The sequence below is a fragment of the Podarcis cretensis genome (assembly GCF_951804945.1).
Source record: "Podarcis cretensis genome assembly, chromosome: 8".
Lineage (NCBI taxonomy): Eukaryota > Metazoa > Chordata > Lepidosauria > Squamata > Lacertidae > Podarcis > Podarcis cretensis.
This window is the reverse complement of record NC_137177.1, coordinates 27,109,143-27,128,075: the sequence shown is the minus strand read 5'-3', so window position 1 is coordinate 27,128,075 and position 18,933 is coordinate 27,109,143. Positions and strand designations below refer to the sequence as shown.

Here is an 18,933-nt window from a genome sequence, read left to right as displayed (position 1 = left end):
GGAGCCGGCGTTTGTCCACAGACAGCTTTCCAGGTCATGTGGCCAGCATGACAAAACTGCTTCTGGTGCAACGGGACACTGTGACGAGTGCCAGAGCGCATGGAAACGCTATTTACCTTCCCTTCGCAGTGGTACTTATTTATCTACTTGAACTGGTGTGCTTTCGAACTGCTAGTTGGCAGGAGCTGGGACTGAGCAACAGGAGCTCATACCACTGCACGGATTTGAACTGCCGACCTTCTGATCGGCAAGCCCAAGAGGCTCAGTGCTTTAGCGCAGACAATACCAAGCAGGGTCGACCACAAGGGGAGGATATATTATAAGGCCACCTGCTCTTCAGTTCAACCCTAAACATTTGACTGCTGAGTTCCGCTTGCTCACCTTGAAGCCTTTAAAGCTGGGAAAGACGCCTTGCGGTTTCACAGGTCCATCTTTGGTGCCGTTCAGCTGGAAGCACTTCTCGGCATTCACGACGTCCTCCGTGGTTTGCGGGGTGAGCTTAAACATGGTGCCGTAGGGCTTCGTGCTCCCAAGCTGCAAGGTCACCACTTGGCCTGCAGCAGAAGCAAGGGGAGAAACCAGCAACAGCCATAAAGGAGAGGAAATACAAGTAGGCAGTAAGAGCTCATCCTTGTGCAGGCAGATGGCCCCTGTAGACATGTGTTAATAATCAGAGATTTAGCAAGCAACCCCACCCCGCTCACCAAAGCACACAAGCCAGAAAGGGGCAGGGGAGGGGTTGGAAGGCACTAAAGGGGTGGGGGTGTCTGACAGTGCCAGGGTCCCACATGCATTTTAACCCTGTCTTTCTACTGTGGTTTGAAAGCCCTCTTTTATTGTCGCTCCACACACACACACATTTTAAAGCAGACTGCCCTGAAAGAATCATGGGAACTGCAGTTTACCCTTCACAAAGCAATGATTCCCAGCACCCTTAGCAAACTACAGCTCCCAGGATTCTTTTTTGGGGTGGAGGGGGGACAGATGCTTTAAATGTATGGTGTATACACAGCCTGTGTTGCTTTTTATTGTTGCAAATCTCTTTGAAGGTTCTTGAAAGAGCCAATAAGAAGATCAGGAATTTTTAGGAATGAGTCAAAATCTTTGGAAGAGCAAGCATGTGACGTGGGCCAATCTGAGTGAGGAAGATCACGGGAGTATCCTGTGCTCACAATTCAGTACGAGTTGTACAGGCTACAGCTGCCCACTGACTGCATGCTAATTTTTTTTTTTTTTTAGCTTAGCTTTCAATCAAATAAAATGTAAATAAATTCAGAAATGTAAATTAAAGCAAACGTGAATGCATTTGCAGAATGCCAAGAAGCAAATAAGAGGTCTGAGGTCCTGAAGGAAGCAGGAGAGATTACACTTTAAATAAACATGACCAACTCACTCAAATGAACGACTCTCTTTAATAATAGTAAATAAATTTAATTCAACAGCAAGCAAGCAAGCAAAGATTATCTTCGGCTGCAGACACACCTTTTAAATCTGCCCCCCCCCCCCATTAACAACTAAATGTTGAGGTGAGCATTCCAACTATTTAATTAATTTAAGGCTTGCAGCCTCAGCATAATCAAAGGCCACTAGGGGAGTGGGAAGATCATTTCCAGTTTAACAACACTGGAGGCTGCTGCTTAAATTGAAAAGGTATCCCTTAAAACAGGGATGGAGACTTTGTGAGCCTCCCCACCCTGCTCTAAGATGGGAGACTTAGAAGGGAAGTGGGGAGGGACTTCAAAAGGAACGGAGAGGAGACTTGCAAAAACCCTTTTGAGAATCTCCCCCCTCCACTATAAATCCCGGATCTCATTTAGATCTTGCTCCGATCTTTAATCTCTGTGCATTAGCTGCCAGCGATTCTTCAGCCGTGATTCTTGCACCACGGGGGGCTGGGCTAGGTGGCCTTTGGTATCACTTCCGACGCTAAAATCCTGTGATCGAATCCTGCTGCCTACGCTGTGTGGCCCTGTTTATTGTTGGGAGCAGGACTGTGCGGCCAGTGCAGGATTGAACCCTGTTCACTCACTCGTCAGCATGCAACACCAGTGACAATGGTGAAGGACAGGTGGGTTGTGGTTTGGGGAAAACGTCTTCGGGGCAAGACTGACCTACAGGCCGGAATTTCCCATTCCTGGTGTAGACATCGCTGAGCCAAATGGACCAGTGGTCTGACTTGGTGTAAGGGAGTTTCCTATGCTTATTGCTACTGTCGTTAAAGAGCTAGAAAGGGGGCCTCCATCGAAGCATCAGCTCCAGGTTTTGCAGGGTCCTTGGACAAGATGCCCCTCACCCCCCCCATGGTCTCCCTCCTTCCTTGAGTCTACTTCCTCCTCCCTGCCACAATATCAGGCTGCTGCTGCCCTTCCTCCTTATGACTGCTACCAGTTGCTTGCTAGCCAGGCAGAGGGCCAATGAGCCAGCAGGCAGTAGCAGCCGAGAAGGTTGCCTTGGTGAAGAGGATGAGCAGGTCCAGTGCACTCCTTGCTGGGGGGGGGGGGGCTTGGCTGACACCCAACCATGTTGTCCCTACTCCATCGTCTCATCTTGTTTGGTCTGGGATATCTGCTGGGAACTTTCTCCTCCACTGCAGAAACCCACTTCTGCCTTGTATTATTACTGCATTTACATCCTACCTTTCCTGCAAGGTGCTCAGGGTGACATCTGCAGCGCCTCCTCTTCTCCATTTCCATCGTATTATTTGGGAGCATGAGGTCTCCCATACCAGACCCAAGAGCATTTGGCATCTCCTTCCCACCCCACTGCCCTCTCTACGGCTTCTTACCGTCGTAGTACTCGATGCGACTCTTGTTCCCAGTAAGGTTGTACCAGGCTTCAAAGGGCTCTTCGATTTCGGCATAAGGGAGGTTGATGACTCCTACAGGACACAATGAGAGTTTCCAGGTGAGGGACTCAGAGGAAGGACTTTTTGGCTGCCTGCATATAAAGTAACCTCACATGATTACGCTCACATCCACAGGGTATGCTTCAATGTCTCCGTAGTTGTTGCTGTGACAGAGATGGATTTATAGTGGGCAACCAGATCAATGTTCTATGTACCGGTAGCTTGGGATTTCCCTTTGGGCATGAAAATAAATTCCCCGTCCGGAATATTGGGTCCAGCAAGCTTCCCAGTTCAGCTCTGAGCTGGCCTAGCAGAGTAATGCAGCGGTCCTGAGTCCATGTGAGAAAGGGATAAATCAAGTCCAAAAGACAGATCGGTTCTTATCTCTAGAAGCGTTTATTTACAAGCCATAAATCAGTCTCTCCATCGGAGCTTTCCTGCATTCTCCGTGCTTCCAAAAGCACACAGACACAGCCTGTCTGTTTAGCTGTGTCTCTCAGCGTCTCTCGGTAGAACTGAAAGTAACTCTCACAGACAAAGCCTGTGACGTAAAGCCCTGCTTCCGGCCCCTCCCAGATGCAGGGCACCACGGAGTTTTAACCCTGTCTGTTCCAAACTCCACATTCCCCCCTGTATCTGCGGAAGCTCCCCTGAATTTCAAGGGGTCTAAAACACACAGGGAACCTTTGAAAACTTCCTAGGTAAAGGTAAAGGGACCCCTGACCGTTAGGTCCAGTCGTGACCGACTCTGGGGTTGCGGCGCTCATCTCGCTTTATTGGCCAAGGGAGCCAGCGTACAGCTTCTGGGTCATGTGGCCAGCATGACTAAGCCGCTTCTGGCGAACCAGAGCAACGCACGGAAACACCATTTACCTTCCCACCGGAGTGGTACCTATTTATCTACTTGTACTTTGACGTGCTTTCGAACTGCTAGGTGGGCAGGAGCAGGGACCGAGCAACAGGAGCTCACCCCGTCGTAGGGATTCAAACCGCCGACCTTCTGATCGGCAAGTCCTAGGCTCTGAGGTTTAACCAACAGCGCCACCCGCGTCCCTTGTAAACTTCCTAGCTTGCCTCATAATATTGTATTTGCAACTGTTATTCGCTCATTGGGTTGTACGCAATGCTAAAGATATGCAAAGTAAACCCATTGAAATTAATGAACATGAATAAGTTAGGCCTGTTGACTATGTTAGGTCTACTTCAGGGAACTGCTCAGAGTGAAACTTAAAGCTGGATACAACCAGTAATGTATGTGTGTGAAGTGGCTAATTTCCCAAAGGAAAATGGGGCACAGGGGGGAAAATTCCACTGTGGAAAATTGTCTGACTCTTATCTAGTTTTGCCCATGTTGTTAAATGGAGGACACACCTGAATGGAAGACTGAAGTTGTTAAGGGGGGGGGGGATACTGTAAAGTGCCAAACGTCACCATGAATGCACTGGTTCCAATTCTCTCTCATTGTGAAAGCAGTGCGACTCTCATTTCATTGGAAAGATTGCTCAGAGTGCCTGAAATCTTAATGTTTGTGGAATGCATTTAATTTGTCATTCTTGTGGGCTGAAACAGACAAGGCCTGCTGAAGGCCTGTCTAGCTGAATCACTCTTAGCTGAATCAACCTTAGGGATGGCAAAAATCCTTAACACCACCCCCAGCCCTCTCCATGTGGCCCTCAGAACTCTTCCCAGGCCTCACCTCTCACTGCCCCCCACTTTACACCCTTAAGTGCTTTTTCCTTCCTGGCTGCAATGATCATGGCACTGACACAGTGGGGAATGCTGCCTCCCCTCCCCCAACAAAAATCCTGGCTACACCCCTACTCAGAGGCTGCTGATTTGTTACCACGTCAAATGCAAGGAGTTTGTGTTATTAGTATAGAAAGCTCTCAAGAACTTAGGACCATTGGCTGCCTTAACCTACTTAAATGATTCAGTCTGCAGAACTGGAACTTTTACAAGTGCAATATATAGTAACGCTTATGTCACACTTGAAAGGAAGTGATCCCTCAGTGTGGCAGCACTGGTCTTTGATTTTCTGTTTTCAGCCCCTGCAAAAAAACTTTGTTGGGCGAGCTAACCCAGACATGAAATGTTCATGTGTAGTTTTATTATGTATATTTGTTTTAGCACTGCTTATTTTATTTATATTTTAACTGCATGCTGATTTTTTAAATGTTTGGTATTTTTCAATAAATAATTTACAGATAATATTTTATATTATTATTTTATATTAGAGGTTTTTGTCAACTCAGCACTATATAAATCTTGCTAAATTAAATATGGAAATAAAATGAACATGTGAAGAAGAAATTATGCTCTGGAAAGGAGCAGAGGATGGCTGGGTGTCTGTCTGTGTGTGTGTGTGAGAGAGAGAGTGAGTGAGTGAATGAGTCACCCAGTAGTGCTTACTGGGGCTGATGGGAACTGTAGTCCAAAACATCCAGAGGGCACCAGGTTGAGCAAACATTTGCCCAAGGGCTTTGTCAGCGCTGAGATTTTAAAAGGCATTTCGAAAGGTTTAAACTCTATTGTTCTTCCGAGCTGCAAATTCAAATGGAAGTTGAGAAATCAATGCAAAGTTTTGCTTAACACAGTTTCTGCAAGTCACGGCAATAAACAACTTGTTTGCCAAGCCAAGTTGAAATTCACAAGAAGGTAAAGATTTGTCTCGCTGGATTTGAGACAGACTGTGCATCGCTTTAAATCACACTGGCCAACTCACAGCATCTCTTCCCCACGTTTCCCAGTGTTCTTTTGTTCAAGCAGACAGGTGAGATGCCAGTTTTGTTAGGCTCAGTATTTCCTTGCACTTGGGTCACCTACAACGTGGAGCCAAGGTGGGGAGGCCCAAGTGCAGCACCAACCCCCTGCATGCCAGCTTTAACTAGAAGTTGATGGGAGACATTTCAGGGACGCAAATGCATTTCAAAGACAATGAATATTTTGGCCCCGGACTAAGGTCCAGTATTCTGTTTCCAGCAGCAGACAATCAGATAGATGCTGCTAAACTCATAAGTGGGGCATGAAGACAACAACCTTCCACACCTTTGTGTCCAGCATCTGGCATACAGGAAATTTTGCTGAGATATACAAAGACTTTTTTTTTACGGTGTGATGATGTTCTTTGGAAATATTATTTTGCAGTTCCTCTTTTTGCACAGCACATTTGTCGTGATGAAACAGCTGCTTCTCCAGCAACATGGGTGGGATTGATCTGCCTGGAGACAGGCTTAAGAAAGGACACAGTGAGAAGCCTGCGGTTCTCCTGTTAGTTGACTACAACTCCCATGATCCCTGGACCACTGTCTGTGCTGGCTGGGGCTGATGGGGGTCAGAGTCCAACAACATCTGGAGGGCCACAGGTTTCTCATCCCTCCATCATACTCACACCCTGGATAAATTAATATTGACTTTCCACAACCCCAGATGCTGAGGCTGATGGGAGATGGAGTCCCAAACATCTGGAGGGCATCAGGTTGGGAAAGTCTGGATTAATCTGATGAAATGCCACACTTTACTTCAGTTCCCCTATTACTTAGACCCAGGTTAAAATATCCACTTAACCCACTGAAAAACTTTATACTATCATCATTCTTTGGCTAGCACTGGGTTCCTCAAACTTGGGTCTCCAGCTGTTTTTGGACTACAATTCCCATCATCCCTGACTACTGGTTCTGCTAGCTGGAGTTTGGGAAACCTTGGCTAGCATGAACAAGACCAAACGGCGTTAGATCTGTGCTCTTCAGCCTTCGGTCCCCTGATGTGGTTTGACTACAACTCCCTTCATCCAGCTTAGCCAATGGTCAAGGATGATGGTCCAACCACACCTGGGTAGGGACCCAAAACTGAAGAACACGACATTAGATATTTCCGAAATGATTGCAGGAGGGGGCGGGAATGGCAGCTTGCCTACTGTTCCTATCAAAAGATTTATATTGGGCAAAATAAGGACACACCTTGGCACAACCCAGTCATTGTACTTCTGCCTGAAGCTGCCAAGAAGAATTGTAGCTGAGTTTCCACACTTCCACGGGAGAGTCACAGAGTTGTTCTTTTTGTGTGTGTACATCCTGCTATGCCCCATCTATGCAAACCTGATGCCCTCCAGGTGTTTCGGACTACAATTTCCACCATGGACTGTGGGGAGCTGCATTCCAAAACATTACTGGGCGTGGCATGGGTGGGGAAGGTACAGTTCACCTGAGCCATGTATTTTTTTCATGAAAAGCACAATTGTACAATGACTTCCACAGCTTGCAAAAGGAAAAAGATCTTGGGAAGCATTTGGGGACATATCTGTGTATTGGCCGGTAGGTAGAATTACGTACAGCTGCCGCCAACTTGGCAATCAGAAAGGCACTGTGGGCTTTTCAGTGTCACTGCTCAAATATTTTAATGGTTGTTAAACAGCAGCCAACGAAGTGTTTCTAGAACAAATTAAAATATAGATTTAAAAACAAGGCAATAAATGAGACCCACTGGAAACAGGAAACTTAACAACGAAAGTGTGCTAGTGACACATTCCACTGTCGGATACATCTCTGCCTAAGGCAGAACAATTCTTCTTCCTTGGTTTTCATTGTGGACTTGATGCCATTTATGCATGCAAGTTTTGCACATAGTGCCATCCTCATCAACATGATGTCCCATACAGTATTTCCCTTCCATTTAATCCACATTTACCATTTTCATGTATTATTATTATTATTATTATTATTATTATTATTATTAATTCTTCTTCTTCTTCTTATTATTATTACTTCTTATCTGGTTCTCTTTGCTTTGTAGAACAAGCGGTGATCTATCTGTCTGTTATTTTCTAAACTAGCCTTCTCCAACTGGGTGTCTGCCAGATGTTTTGGACTACAACTCCCATCATCCCTGACATCCCTAGTCATGCTGGCTAGGGCTGATGGGAGTAGGACTCTAAAAAGTTCTGAAGGGCACAAGGTTTGGGGAATGCAGTTTCCACTTTCCGGCAGAGGTTCTCCAGGGTTTCAGAGAGGGGGCATTCCTAGCCCTTCCTGGAAATGTCGTGGATCTTCTGCACGCAAAGCAGATCATCTACCACTGAGCTACCTTAAGCAAAAATCGGCTACATACTGCCCAACTAATATGTGAAAAATGTTGCGTCTAGCATGGCTGTCAGCTACAAGCATAAGCATTCTTATGTGTGTCCCTGGAACAGTTAAAGTAAAGGTAAAGGGACCCCTGACCATTAGGTCCAGTCGTGACCGACTCTGGGGTTGCGGCGCTCATCTTGCTTTATTGGCCGAGGGAGCCAGCGTACAGCTTCTGGGTCATGTGGCCAGCATGACTAAGCCGCTTCTGGCGAACCAAAGCAGCACACAGAAACACCGTTTACCTTCTCGTCGGAGCGGTACCTATTTATCTACTTGCACTTTGACGTGCTTTTGAACTGCTAGGTTGGCAGGAGCAGGGACCGAGCAACGGGAGCTCACCCCGTTGTGGGGATTCAAACCGCCGACCTTCTGATCAGCAAGTCCTAGGCTCTGTGGTTTAACCCACAGCGCCACCCCCGTCCCTTCCCTGGAACAGTTAGGAAGAACTATTTCACCAGATTCCCAGGAGAAGTGACTAACACATTCAAGCACAATCCTTTTAATTTTGCTGAATCTAATCACAGTTTTGCATTAGAGCTGCCTGTCAGGTTTCATCACTAGCTAAATTATATTCCTGGAAGGAGAGCTTAATAATGGGAGACCTACTTGCTTCAGAGTGTCTCAGGAAGCTTTGCACATACTTGTTCAGGTTATACAGGAAGGGGCTAAATTGAGGCAGGAGGAAAGAGGAAAGATTGGATTCCACAGAAATCCCCACCCTTATCATTTGGCTCAGGAGAAGATGCAGATTGCCCTCTAGGTTTAGCTTCCCACCAAGTCAGCAATGGTGCAAACATGCGTTTCCGGGACACTCACTGGGATATGCCAACTAGAAGCTCTTAATGCAAGCAGGTTAAAATGTGTAGCAATATGAAAGAAACATTAATGAGATGGCAGCATTGGGCATAAGGCATTCCAAAAAAGCGGAGCATCATGGTTTACCTGGTAGTAGTGACCCCTCTGCTAAAGTTTACCTAATGCTGCAATTTCTAACATTAGTGACTCCTCCCAACTGTCTCTGACTGCATAATGAGCAATAAATAACTAGTTTGTTTACTTCAGGAATGGGGAACTTGTGGTCCTCCAGATGTTGTTGGACTACAACTTTCATCATAGCTGGTCATTTGCCACACTGGCTGGGGCAGACGGGAGCTGCAGCCCAACAACAGATTCCTCAACCTTGGTTACTTCATGCTTCCTGAGCAGGACCAGAAGGCTTTGTGCACTGCCGCTCTTGCAAGCAAAGAATGATGGGCAATTCGTGGGTCCTTCGATTTTAATGCAGAAACATGTCCAAAACTAGGGTGTCTATGAATAGGCTGTTTCCAACCTAGAGATTTCCCATAGCTCGGAACTCTTAGGAAGCCCCACATATTATTTTCCAGTGTGGTCCCTATACAGTGGTACCTCAGGTTACATACACTTCAGGTTACAGACTCCGCTAACCCAGAAATAGTGCTTCAGGTTAAGAACTTTGCTTCAGGATGAGAACAGAAATCGTGCTCCAGCGGTGCGGCAGCAGCAGGAGGCCCCATTAGCTAAAGTGCTGCTTCAGGTTAAGAACAGTTTCAGGTTAAGTACGGACCTCTGGAACAAATTAAGTACTTAACCTGAGGTACCACTGTATTCCAAAATGGAGGCTGGCAATAATAAAGGATCCACTAATTCTCAGCCAAACTTGGGATACTTTGCACAATTCCAGATGCAACTTCTACTGCTCATGAAGGGACACCTGCACCCGCTGCACAACCACAGCCATAAGAGACACAAGCGTGGTTCAAGATGGATTCAGTGTCTCTACCTGCACATTTTGGGGGAAAGGTCATAGCTTATGTATACAGAAGGTCCCGGGTTCAATCCCCAACAACTCCAAGAAGGGCTTGGGGAGGCCCCTCTCTGAAGCTCTGGAGAGCTGCTGCCAGCCAGTGCAGTCATTGGTCTGACTTGGTTTCCTATGTTCCTACATCAACTAGTTTTCTGCACTGGAACAATGGCCATCCACTGAAGGGGAAAGTGACATCAGAAAGCAGCTTAGGAGCTTGACTAGGGCACAGCCTGACTCCCTCCTTTGGCAATCTTCACAGAACTCTAGCCCAATGGTTGCCATTAATTTGATTTGAATTAATTTTATAATGAAATGATTTTAGAATGTTGTATTATTTTATTGTTGTTAGCCGCCCTGAGCCCGGCTTTGGCTGGGGTGGGCGGGATATAAATAAAAAAATATTATTATTATTATTTTATTATTATTGGCTAGACATATAGCAAAGTTGCCCAAACCAGACATTTTGGTCAAAAGCAGGAAGAACCACTCCACTGCATGCGCACGCATGTGTTTGTGCCACCTGCCTCTGAAAAGCCATACCAAGTGACGCTTACCTTTGACGTGGTACAGGTCTCCAAAATCAGGGGTTATCCTTGAATGAGCGCACCCATTTCCTGAAATAAGAAAAAAAATTGGTAGCATTGAATGCCTCACAATGGTGATGTAGAAGCGATTGAACAAAGGTTGCCCATTGTAGAGGAAATGTCCCTGAACTGAGCTACAAAAACCAGAAGGCCCTTGTTTGAATTTTGTCTCTGTCAGGAACTTACCAAGTGGCTTTTACCCTCTCAGTTATCCTCATTTCCCACATCTGCAATATGGGGATAATACTACCCATGACAATTTACTGTTTGGGGCTTTTGTGAGGATTACAACTAGAGAATGTGTGTGAAACACATTAAACATTTGAACGTGCTATACAAATGTTAAGTCTTAATATTTTCAGTTGGCACTGGACATTTCATGGACTGACAGATATTCACAAGCCAACCAATGACAGCTTTACAGCATGAATTGCTGGGCGAGTTCTCCGAAGGGTAATTTGGCTGCTCTTAAGTAATTTTTTTAGGACACACACCTCTTCATTCTTCTCGTACTTAGAAGACTGTGTTTCTACTCTCCAGCCCCAGACACTGTCACCAGCTCTGCTCCTGCAACTGCTTCAGAGGAGGGACTGATCTTTATCAAGGGCAAGGCAGCCAGCCCCACTACTGACATCAGTTGTAACTTTTGGAGCTAGAGCTTTCTTTCTTCTTCTCCTCCCTCTTCCTCCTTTTTCCTTGTGTGTCATTTAGTTTTAGATTATGAACTGGAGGTCAGAGACCATCTTAGAGTTGATCTTTGTAAGCCTCTCCAATATAATTTTCGACTAAAGAGTATAAATGCTGTAGAATCAATCAATCAATGTCGACTTTTGGATGAAAGGATTTGCAAGAATACAGTTTTTAAGATTGTGATTTGATTAGGTAAAGGTAAAGGTACCCCTGACCATTAGGTCTAGTCATGGCTGACTCTGGGGTTGCGGCGCTCATCTCGCTTTATTGGCCAAGGGAGCTGGCGTACCACTTCCGGGTCATGTGGCCAGCATGACTAAGCTGCTTCTGGCAAACCAGAGCAGCGCACAGAACCGCAGTTTACCTTCCCACCGGAGCGGTACCTATTTATCTACTTGCACTTTGAAGTGCTTTTGAACTGCTAGGTTGGCAGGAGCAGGGACCGAGCAACGGGAACTCACCCCGTTGCGGGGATTCGAACTGCCGACCTTCTGATCAGCAAGTCCTAGGCTCTGTGGTTTAACCCACAGTGCCACCCGCATCCCATTGCGATTTGATTAAAATGCAGCAAATAGAAATGGTTGTTTGGATGACAGAAGAGGAAATGGGAGAGTTTCAGGTGCTACATTGGAAAGCACCACAGAAGCAGGATTAAAAATTGCACAAGTGCAAAAATAGGGGACCAAACCCAAAATATATATCTGATAAGCTTGTCTTAAAGAGATGCTTTAACAGCAGTGCCAAGGAACACCTATGACTCCTAACCTTATAACGCTTGCCCCTGTCATTAAGCAACTTTCAGTTTGGAATGACTATTAAACAATGCGCAAACCAAAGCCGACACACCCTGAGAATGGGGCCCGCCTCTTCCTTGATGCCAGCATTTCCCGCAAAGGGGGCAAGCTCCTAATTTGCAGATGCAAGAAAGGTTGTGTGACATGGCAGCATACGAACCTCCCACTGTGAAGGACAGCAAGCCTTGCTACATTCTATTCCCCTTGTATTTTACTATGTAATTCTTACTATTAAACTTGAATTTAATAAATAAATCAGTTTTGTCACATCTGTGCAAAACTGACATGGAACAAGCAGCCCCAGTTGCTACTGGCTCCCGGCTAGGGTTGGAGCGTTTGGGCGAGCAGGTTGCATGAAGCAGCCTCTAATTTGGAAGCAGGAAAGCTTCAGGAGGAGACATGCCTTGCTGCTCTCCAAGTTCATCCATGTCAGCATTTTTCCTGAAGATGCCAAAATCCAACTGCCTTCCATAGTGGGGAAGGGCTATAGCTCATTGGTAGGGCATCTGCCTTGCATGCAAAAGGTCCCGGGTTCAATCCTGGGCATCTCCAAGTAGGACCGGGGGAGGCTCCCGTCTGAAACCTTGGAGAGCGACTGCAGGACAGTGCTGAGCTAGATGGACGAATGGCCTGCCTTGGAATAAGGCAGCTTCCTAAGTATTAGGAAAGTAGGTTAATGAAACACCAGAACAGGGTATGCCGGAGAAGAGGGCAGATCATTCCACCTGGCAAACTGAAGCGCTTGTGATTAAGGGAACGATCAGAAGAGCACAATGCTGAATTCCTCCCTGGACAGCACTGGAGTAGCAAATTCAGACAGCCAGAGCCACACACCCTTCTAAGATTATATAATAATTTTAGAAGGTTGTATCATCTCACAATTGTACAACAATAATAATTAGGGACACGTTGCAACAATCACTGCAGCTCTCCATGTGTTGCCTTTCAGCTAGATCTACTATTTTCTGTGCACATACATAGGCAAATGTACCTTCTTTCTAAGTGACTTAAGCTGTGTTTCCCTTGAAGTTCCTTTGTATGTAACAGAATTTGCACACTGTTCCTTGAAATGGAAGTGCCTTGTGTTTTCAGTGTTGCCAAATGCTTAGCTTTGGAGCATACAGAATGAAGCCGATTCCTCCCAGTTCTTCCCACGTTCCTTCTGCAGAGTGACCCTAGGAGCCCATCCTCAGGAGCTGACTCACCTCCTTTCATTCTGCTTGATCCCAACTAGCACAAACAGTGAGAAGACTACTTCTCAGTGGCTAAAAAGCTTTCGCTTCCTAGTGTTTCAGCAGCTCTAGGACAATGCTGCAGAAATAGTGACAGGACTTTGACACCCACCCACACGCACACCCCAAACCTGGACCACTGCACCTCTGTCCCTGGGGCACCCAATGAACTTGAATAGTGGGAGATTCGGGACGTAAGAAATACTTTTTCACACAGATCATTCAGGGTACAGCCATCCTAGGCCTCCAGCATAAGCCACTGAAAATCAACAAAGCAAGAACACTCAATGAATAGCTCAGTTGGTTAGAGACTGGTGCTAATAATGCCAAGGTTGCAGGTTCGATCCTCGTATGGGACAGCTGCATATTCGTGCATTGCAGGGGGTTGGACTAAGTGATTCTCAGGGTCCCTTCCAAATCTACAGTTCTATGATTCCTATGGAAGTGGAGTGAGAAGGGATGGGGGAACCTTGGACCCGAGGGACAAAGGCAGCCCTCCAAGCCCCTCTATCTGGCTCCCTTGGCCACACCTCTCACAAGCCTCACTTCCCTCCCAAAAGGTTTTTACCTGGCTCAGAGTGCTTCCTGCTTGCTTGGATGGAGGACAGAAAGGGGTGTGGGGGTTTCTGCAGAAACTAGCCTATTGCATGAAGGATAAAATTTGCATTAATTGCTCCACCCACTTTTGCCTCTGTCCCACCCACTGCTTGCATACAACCCTCAGAAGGCTTCTCAGAAAGGAATGCAACCCTCACACTGAGGGTTTTTTTTTTTGTGCCCTTATGGTAGGGGGATCATCTGTTCTATATGTGGCTGAATCTTGAGACCAGAGGGCAAGACTGTGGAATGATGCTCTTAACCAATTCATTGTTTTTGTCATTTGGTGTGGGTGTCTGTACAGGGAGTGGCTATTTATAATTTCCAGTGCTCAAGATGAGGCCCACCCAGAATTTAAAAGTTCTGAAGATCAGAGTTTCACCACCTGATCTCTTTTGCTACCTGATTTTAGCAAAGAAATTCCCCAGAATTGTAGTTTTGCAAGAGGGCAGAGTTAGGGTTAGAAGACAGGAAGAGCTGGGAAGTCCTGCCAGTCTCAAAACTACAGTTCCCAGGAAGCCCCAGGGAAACGTCATTCTCCAGATCTACTTGAAAGCAGGTTTCAGCCTTTTGATATATCTGCCCAGAGCATCTGGGTGGTGAAATTAACACCATTATTTGTGACTCTGACCACTGAAGTACAATTGACTCATGTTTTTGCCCTCCCACATACTCTCATGTGGTTCTGAGTGAAACTGCAGCTGCTGTTTGAGCTGTGGTTTTCTATACAGGACAGACATGGAAAGGCACTCTGGCTCTGCCAGTTTGTCAAGCTCAAAAGGGAATGAGAAGTCCTTCTACTAGAAAGGCTGCTACACCTGTTATCAAAAGAGCAAGCGAGCAATTTTATGTACTCAAAAATTTCACAAAATAAGCCAGCCATGCATTTCTTTTAATTGATTGGGAAAGGTAGCAGGAATTTTCACAGTACAGGTTATCTCTTCCAACAAGTATGTGAAATTACTTAAGAGGCAGAGCATCTGCCTTGCAAGCAGAAGGTCCCAGGTTCCATCTTCAGGTGGGGCTGGGAGAGAACCTTGCCTAAAATCATGGAGAGATGCTTCTAGTTAGTATAGACCAGGGTTTCCCAAAGATGCGTCTCCAGCTGTTGCTGGACTACAACTCCCAGCATCCTTGACCACTGGTCCTGCTAGCTAGGGATGACGGGAGTTGTAGTCCAACAACAGCTGGAAACTTAAGTTTGGGAAACCCTGGTGTAGACAACACAGAGCTAGATGTGCCAGTGCCTTGACTCCAGGCAGCGAGTATCTGTGACAAGTCAAAACACTGTATTTCCCAAGCTATTTCAATTGCTAAAGCTCCATTGTGCGCTCACTATGACAGGTACCAGTGATGCAATATGCCCAGTGAGGGGAAAAACACACTAATCATGTTCATGTGTGATGTTACTCGGTGTCATTGTTCTTCAGTGGGTGCGCACTTCCTTCTTGCAGCACAATTAGGCAAATCTCACCAAGAGGACAGCAATGCAAATCCCAGCAAGTGTTCCAATCGTTTAAAGATGCTATCACTGGAGAAATCAGGGTATTTGCCTTATGTAACTGTTAGCACACATTCACAAAGGATTTTGTCACCTGCGGCATGTGGGGAAATGCTTCAATAACCTCAATAACATCTCTGACTTCTGCTATTTGCAGCCAGTCAATACATTGGGTCAACTTTATTTAGACTGACCAGCTGAGACCTCCAGCTTAGGGCATCATACTGGTTTGCACACTGTAAGCACAAACTTCCTGGGTCAAGCTATTCCCACATCCTTTAAGTGTTTTGAACACGAGATAGATGAGAACCTACTGTACATCTGCAATAGCTCAGCACTAGTTTCTGACTCCCAGCAGCAACCAAAAATTCTCTCTTCTAAACGGAGGTGCAGAAGCGAATGAAACTTAGAGTCCTGGGGTGGAACATAGTTCTGGTACCAAAAAGAAACTCCCCAGCTGAGCACACAACACAGAGTAGGGCTGAGCCAAAATACCCTTCCCAATTAATGGGGTGAACGACTCTGGAATGTTGCTGGTGACATTGGAAGTTATCTAATCAAGAGGTCATCAGGGTGTGAATAACTGTGACAAGGCTGTCTCCACTGAAGTTATGCAGACCTGGGGTTACAACATAGCCCAGGATTTCACAACCTGGTGCTTTCTCCAGATGTTCTGGCCTACAACCACCACTAGTCTCAGCAAGCATGGCCAATGGTCTGGAATGACGAGAGCCTTGGCCTCAAAACAACTGGAGGGCACCAAGTTGGGGAAAGTTGGCATACTGCATTGGCCCTCTTGGCTTGCCATACCAGAAACTGCCTGAGTCAGCATTAAAGTTGGGGCTTTTTTGCTTATACAACCTCTATGTGGCTTCCTCTTCATGACACTTTTTCCAGCTGCCATAACCCTTTCTGCAGTGTAGGATACAGAAGAGCAACTTTTGCCAACCTGGCGCCCTCCAGATGTTTTGGATTCCAGTTTCCATATGCTGGCAGGGCCTGATGGAAGCTGGAGTTCAAAAGATCCAGAGGCACCAGGGTGTGGCCAGAAGTACATCTAATAGCTGCAGACAGCCCAAGCCCACTTGCCTCCAGATGCAGATGAAACAGAGATTGGCATTACGAGCAAGGGAGGTTTGAACCCATGGCCTTTGGGGAATGCTGCCCTAGCAGTTTCTATGCATCCTAACTCAAAGATGCCTCTGGATCCGCCTGTAAAGGCAACAGCTTATAATGCCTGCATTCCAAATTACTTGGAGAGCAAAAAGGATCATAGCTCAGTGGTAGGGCATCTGTCTTGCATGCAGAAGATCCTGGGTTCAAACTCTGCCATATCCAGAGTTAGAGAGGGGCTGGGAATGTCCCCTATCTAAAACCCAATCAGAGTAGACAATACTCAGCCGTAGGGACCTGTTATGTATTCCTATGTGGCAAAAGGTGGTGATACAAAGCAAATCCTATGAATCAAGTAAATTAAGCAACCCAACAGATGACCTCATGTTCCTTTCCCTCACTCACTTCATTCCCTGACTCTTTTTTCTAGTCTCCTCTAGAAGAAGACACCGAAGAGCTTCACACCTGTATTGGTCACAGGCTGTGTGCCTAGAAAAGAAGTGCAACAGGCAGATATTCAACCAGGTACAGCTACACCCTCCACTGCTACATCTGTTGGATTCCTGCCTAGTTCACAGCAGCTCAAGGCACCAATCCTGTTAGGGAGAAAAAAGACTGGCTCCCCTACATGCCAAAAGCAGCATTGCCTTACATCACCTCCAAACATCCCCTCATACTTTCAAGGAGACCTTGGCTTTGTCCTCCAAAGAATCCTGGGAACTGTAGTACTTCCCCTCCCAGAGCTACAATGCCCACGACTCTTTGAGGGAAGACATGTGCTTTAAATGTATGGTGTGTATGGAGCCTCAGTTGCTATGATGTAAAGGTAAAGGTGAAGGGACCCCTGACCGTTAGGTCCAGTCGTGGCCGACTCTGGGGTTGTGGCGCTCATCTCGCTTTATTGGCCGAGGGAGCTGGCGTACAGCTTCCGGGTCATGTGGCCAGGCACTGAGCAACGGGAGCTCACCCCGTCGCGGGGACTTGAACCGACAACCTTCTGATCGGCAAGTCCTAGGCTCTGTGGTTTAACCCACAACGCCACCCGCGTCCCTTGCTATGATGTAAAGCAGCATATAAATGGCTGAAATAAACATACATTCATACATACAACAGTGCTGCATGTGTGCAAATTGTGAATAGCTGCTTGCGCATATGGAGGATAACATACATGCAGAACTGGCATATACCATGAACTCCACACAAAGACAGAGAAGGAGCCCATGCAGTCCTAAACAGCACCCCACTGACACAGAATTTCACAGCTGAAAGTACCTTGTAGATAACAGTGGATCAGTAGATACCAGAAGGTGAGAGGAAAATAGGATTAAAGGATGGCATGCCAACATTTCACCAGCCCCATACTCCCATGCTTTTAACAGCATCTTGATCTACAAATATTAACATAGGGACCCACTTTCCTCCATGCAGAAGATAGCAGCTCCTTACCCATTCTTACAAACCAAGGGTGACATTCAAGGTTAGCCATCCTCAAAGCAGGCCCACTGATACTAATGGCCACGACTAACTGAGGTGCATCCATTTCAGTGCGTCTACTCCTGAGTAGAACTTAGCTGCCCACAGCCAAAGGAATAGTTGAAAAGGCACAAGAGCAGGTCAGATCATGCTGCCCAGCGCGGTCAGTTGGCAACCCTTTCTCATCTATTGTAATGATTTGATGGGGCCTTTTCCCACATTAAGGAAGAGCACACAGCAGCTGCAAACCCAGTCTCTTGGGCTTCCTTGTCAGATCGCGTCTGCAGCGCCCAGAAATGCAAACGCCACAGCTGCTTTAGCCGGAACCTACTCACCTAAAGCAAAGCTCCACGAGCAGAGAATCAGGACCAAGGCAAGCTTCCCCATGTCTGCGGCTCTTCCTTTTCCCAGCCGGCACAAGACAGCAGAACTTCACCTTCTGCTTTTAAGAGGAGCGCGGCCAGCCAATGAGAGCGGCCAAGCGCCCCCCGGGGGCGGAGCCTCGCCTCGCCTCGCCTTTCCGAACAGCTGATTACCGTATTTCGCAGCGGAGAGGCGGACTTGGCTTGACTCCAGCCGGCGCATGGCACTAAAGGTGCGCTCCTAAAGACGCGTCTACTCAAAAGTAAACACCATTGCATTCAATGCAATGAATGCAATGGGGTTTAGACGCAGGTAAGTGGGTGTAGGGCTGCAAGCTCTTTTCTTGATTAAGTGCTTTAGTGCATTCGTATCCCTTCTGCAAGGAGCTCAAGATGGCATGCGTGGTTCTCTCCCCCTCCCCATTTGATCCCAACAACAGCCCTGTGATTTAGGCTAGGCTGCTGGGAGGCAGTGGTTGACCCAAGATCACCCAGTGACCTGGTCTCCTAAATCCCAAATCCTCCCAAATCCTAATCTCTAATTTATACACCACTCTGACTCTCCCAAGTCCTAATCTCTAACTTGTACACCACGCTGGCTCTAACCACTACACTCTCCTTTCCTACTGCAACGTCCGCAATGCGGAGAGGGTTTTTAATTTTATTCTTAGCTTCATGGCATGCATCTCCCCACAGTTAATCTGTTCCCTCTGAGGATACTGAAAATAAACATTTGGGGCTTGAGAAGACTAGATTCCTCACCCCATATCACCCTGATTGTAATCCCTCTTCCT

At 46.6% G+C, this 18,933-nt stretch overlaps 1 protein-coding gene across 1 annotated transcript in view; it reads right to left on the bottom strand.

Moving 5' to 3' along the window:
* The window catches only part of LOC307221526 (digestive cysteine proteinase 1-like), a 33,121-nt gene extending 14,857 nt beyond the window's left edge, over positions 1 to 18,264 (bottom strand). Inside the window, exons 1-4 of the mRNA XM_079986114.1 lie at positions 18,113 to 18,264; positions 10,348 to 10,407; positions 2,786 to 2,878; positions 382 to 554 (exon numbers count right to left, since the gene is read on the bottom strand). Coding sequence (XP_079842240.1) covers positions 382 to 554; positions 2,786 to 2,878; positions 10,348 to 10,407; positions 18,113 to 18,164 — 378 coding nt within the window. The 5' untranslated portion in view covers positions 18,165 to 18,264. The remainder of the gene's footprint in view (positions 1 to 381; positions 555 to 2,785; positions 2,879 to 10,347; positions 10,408 to 18,112) is intronic.
* Between the last annotated feature and the right edge of the window lie 669 nt (positions 18,265 to 18,933).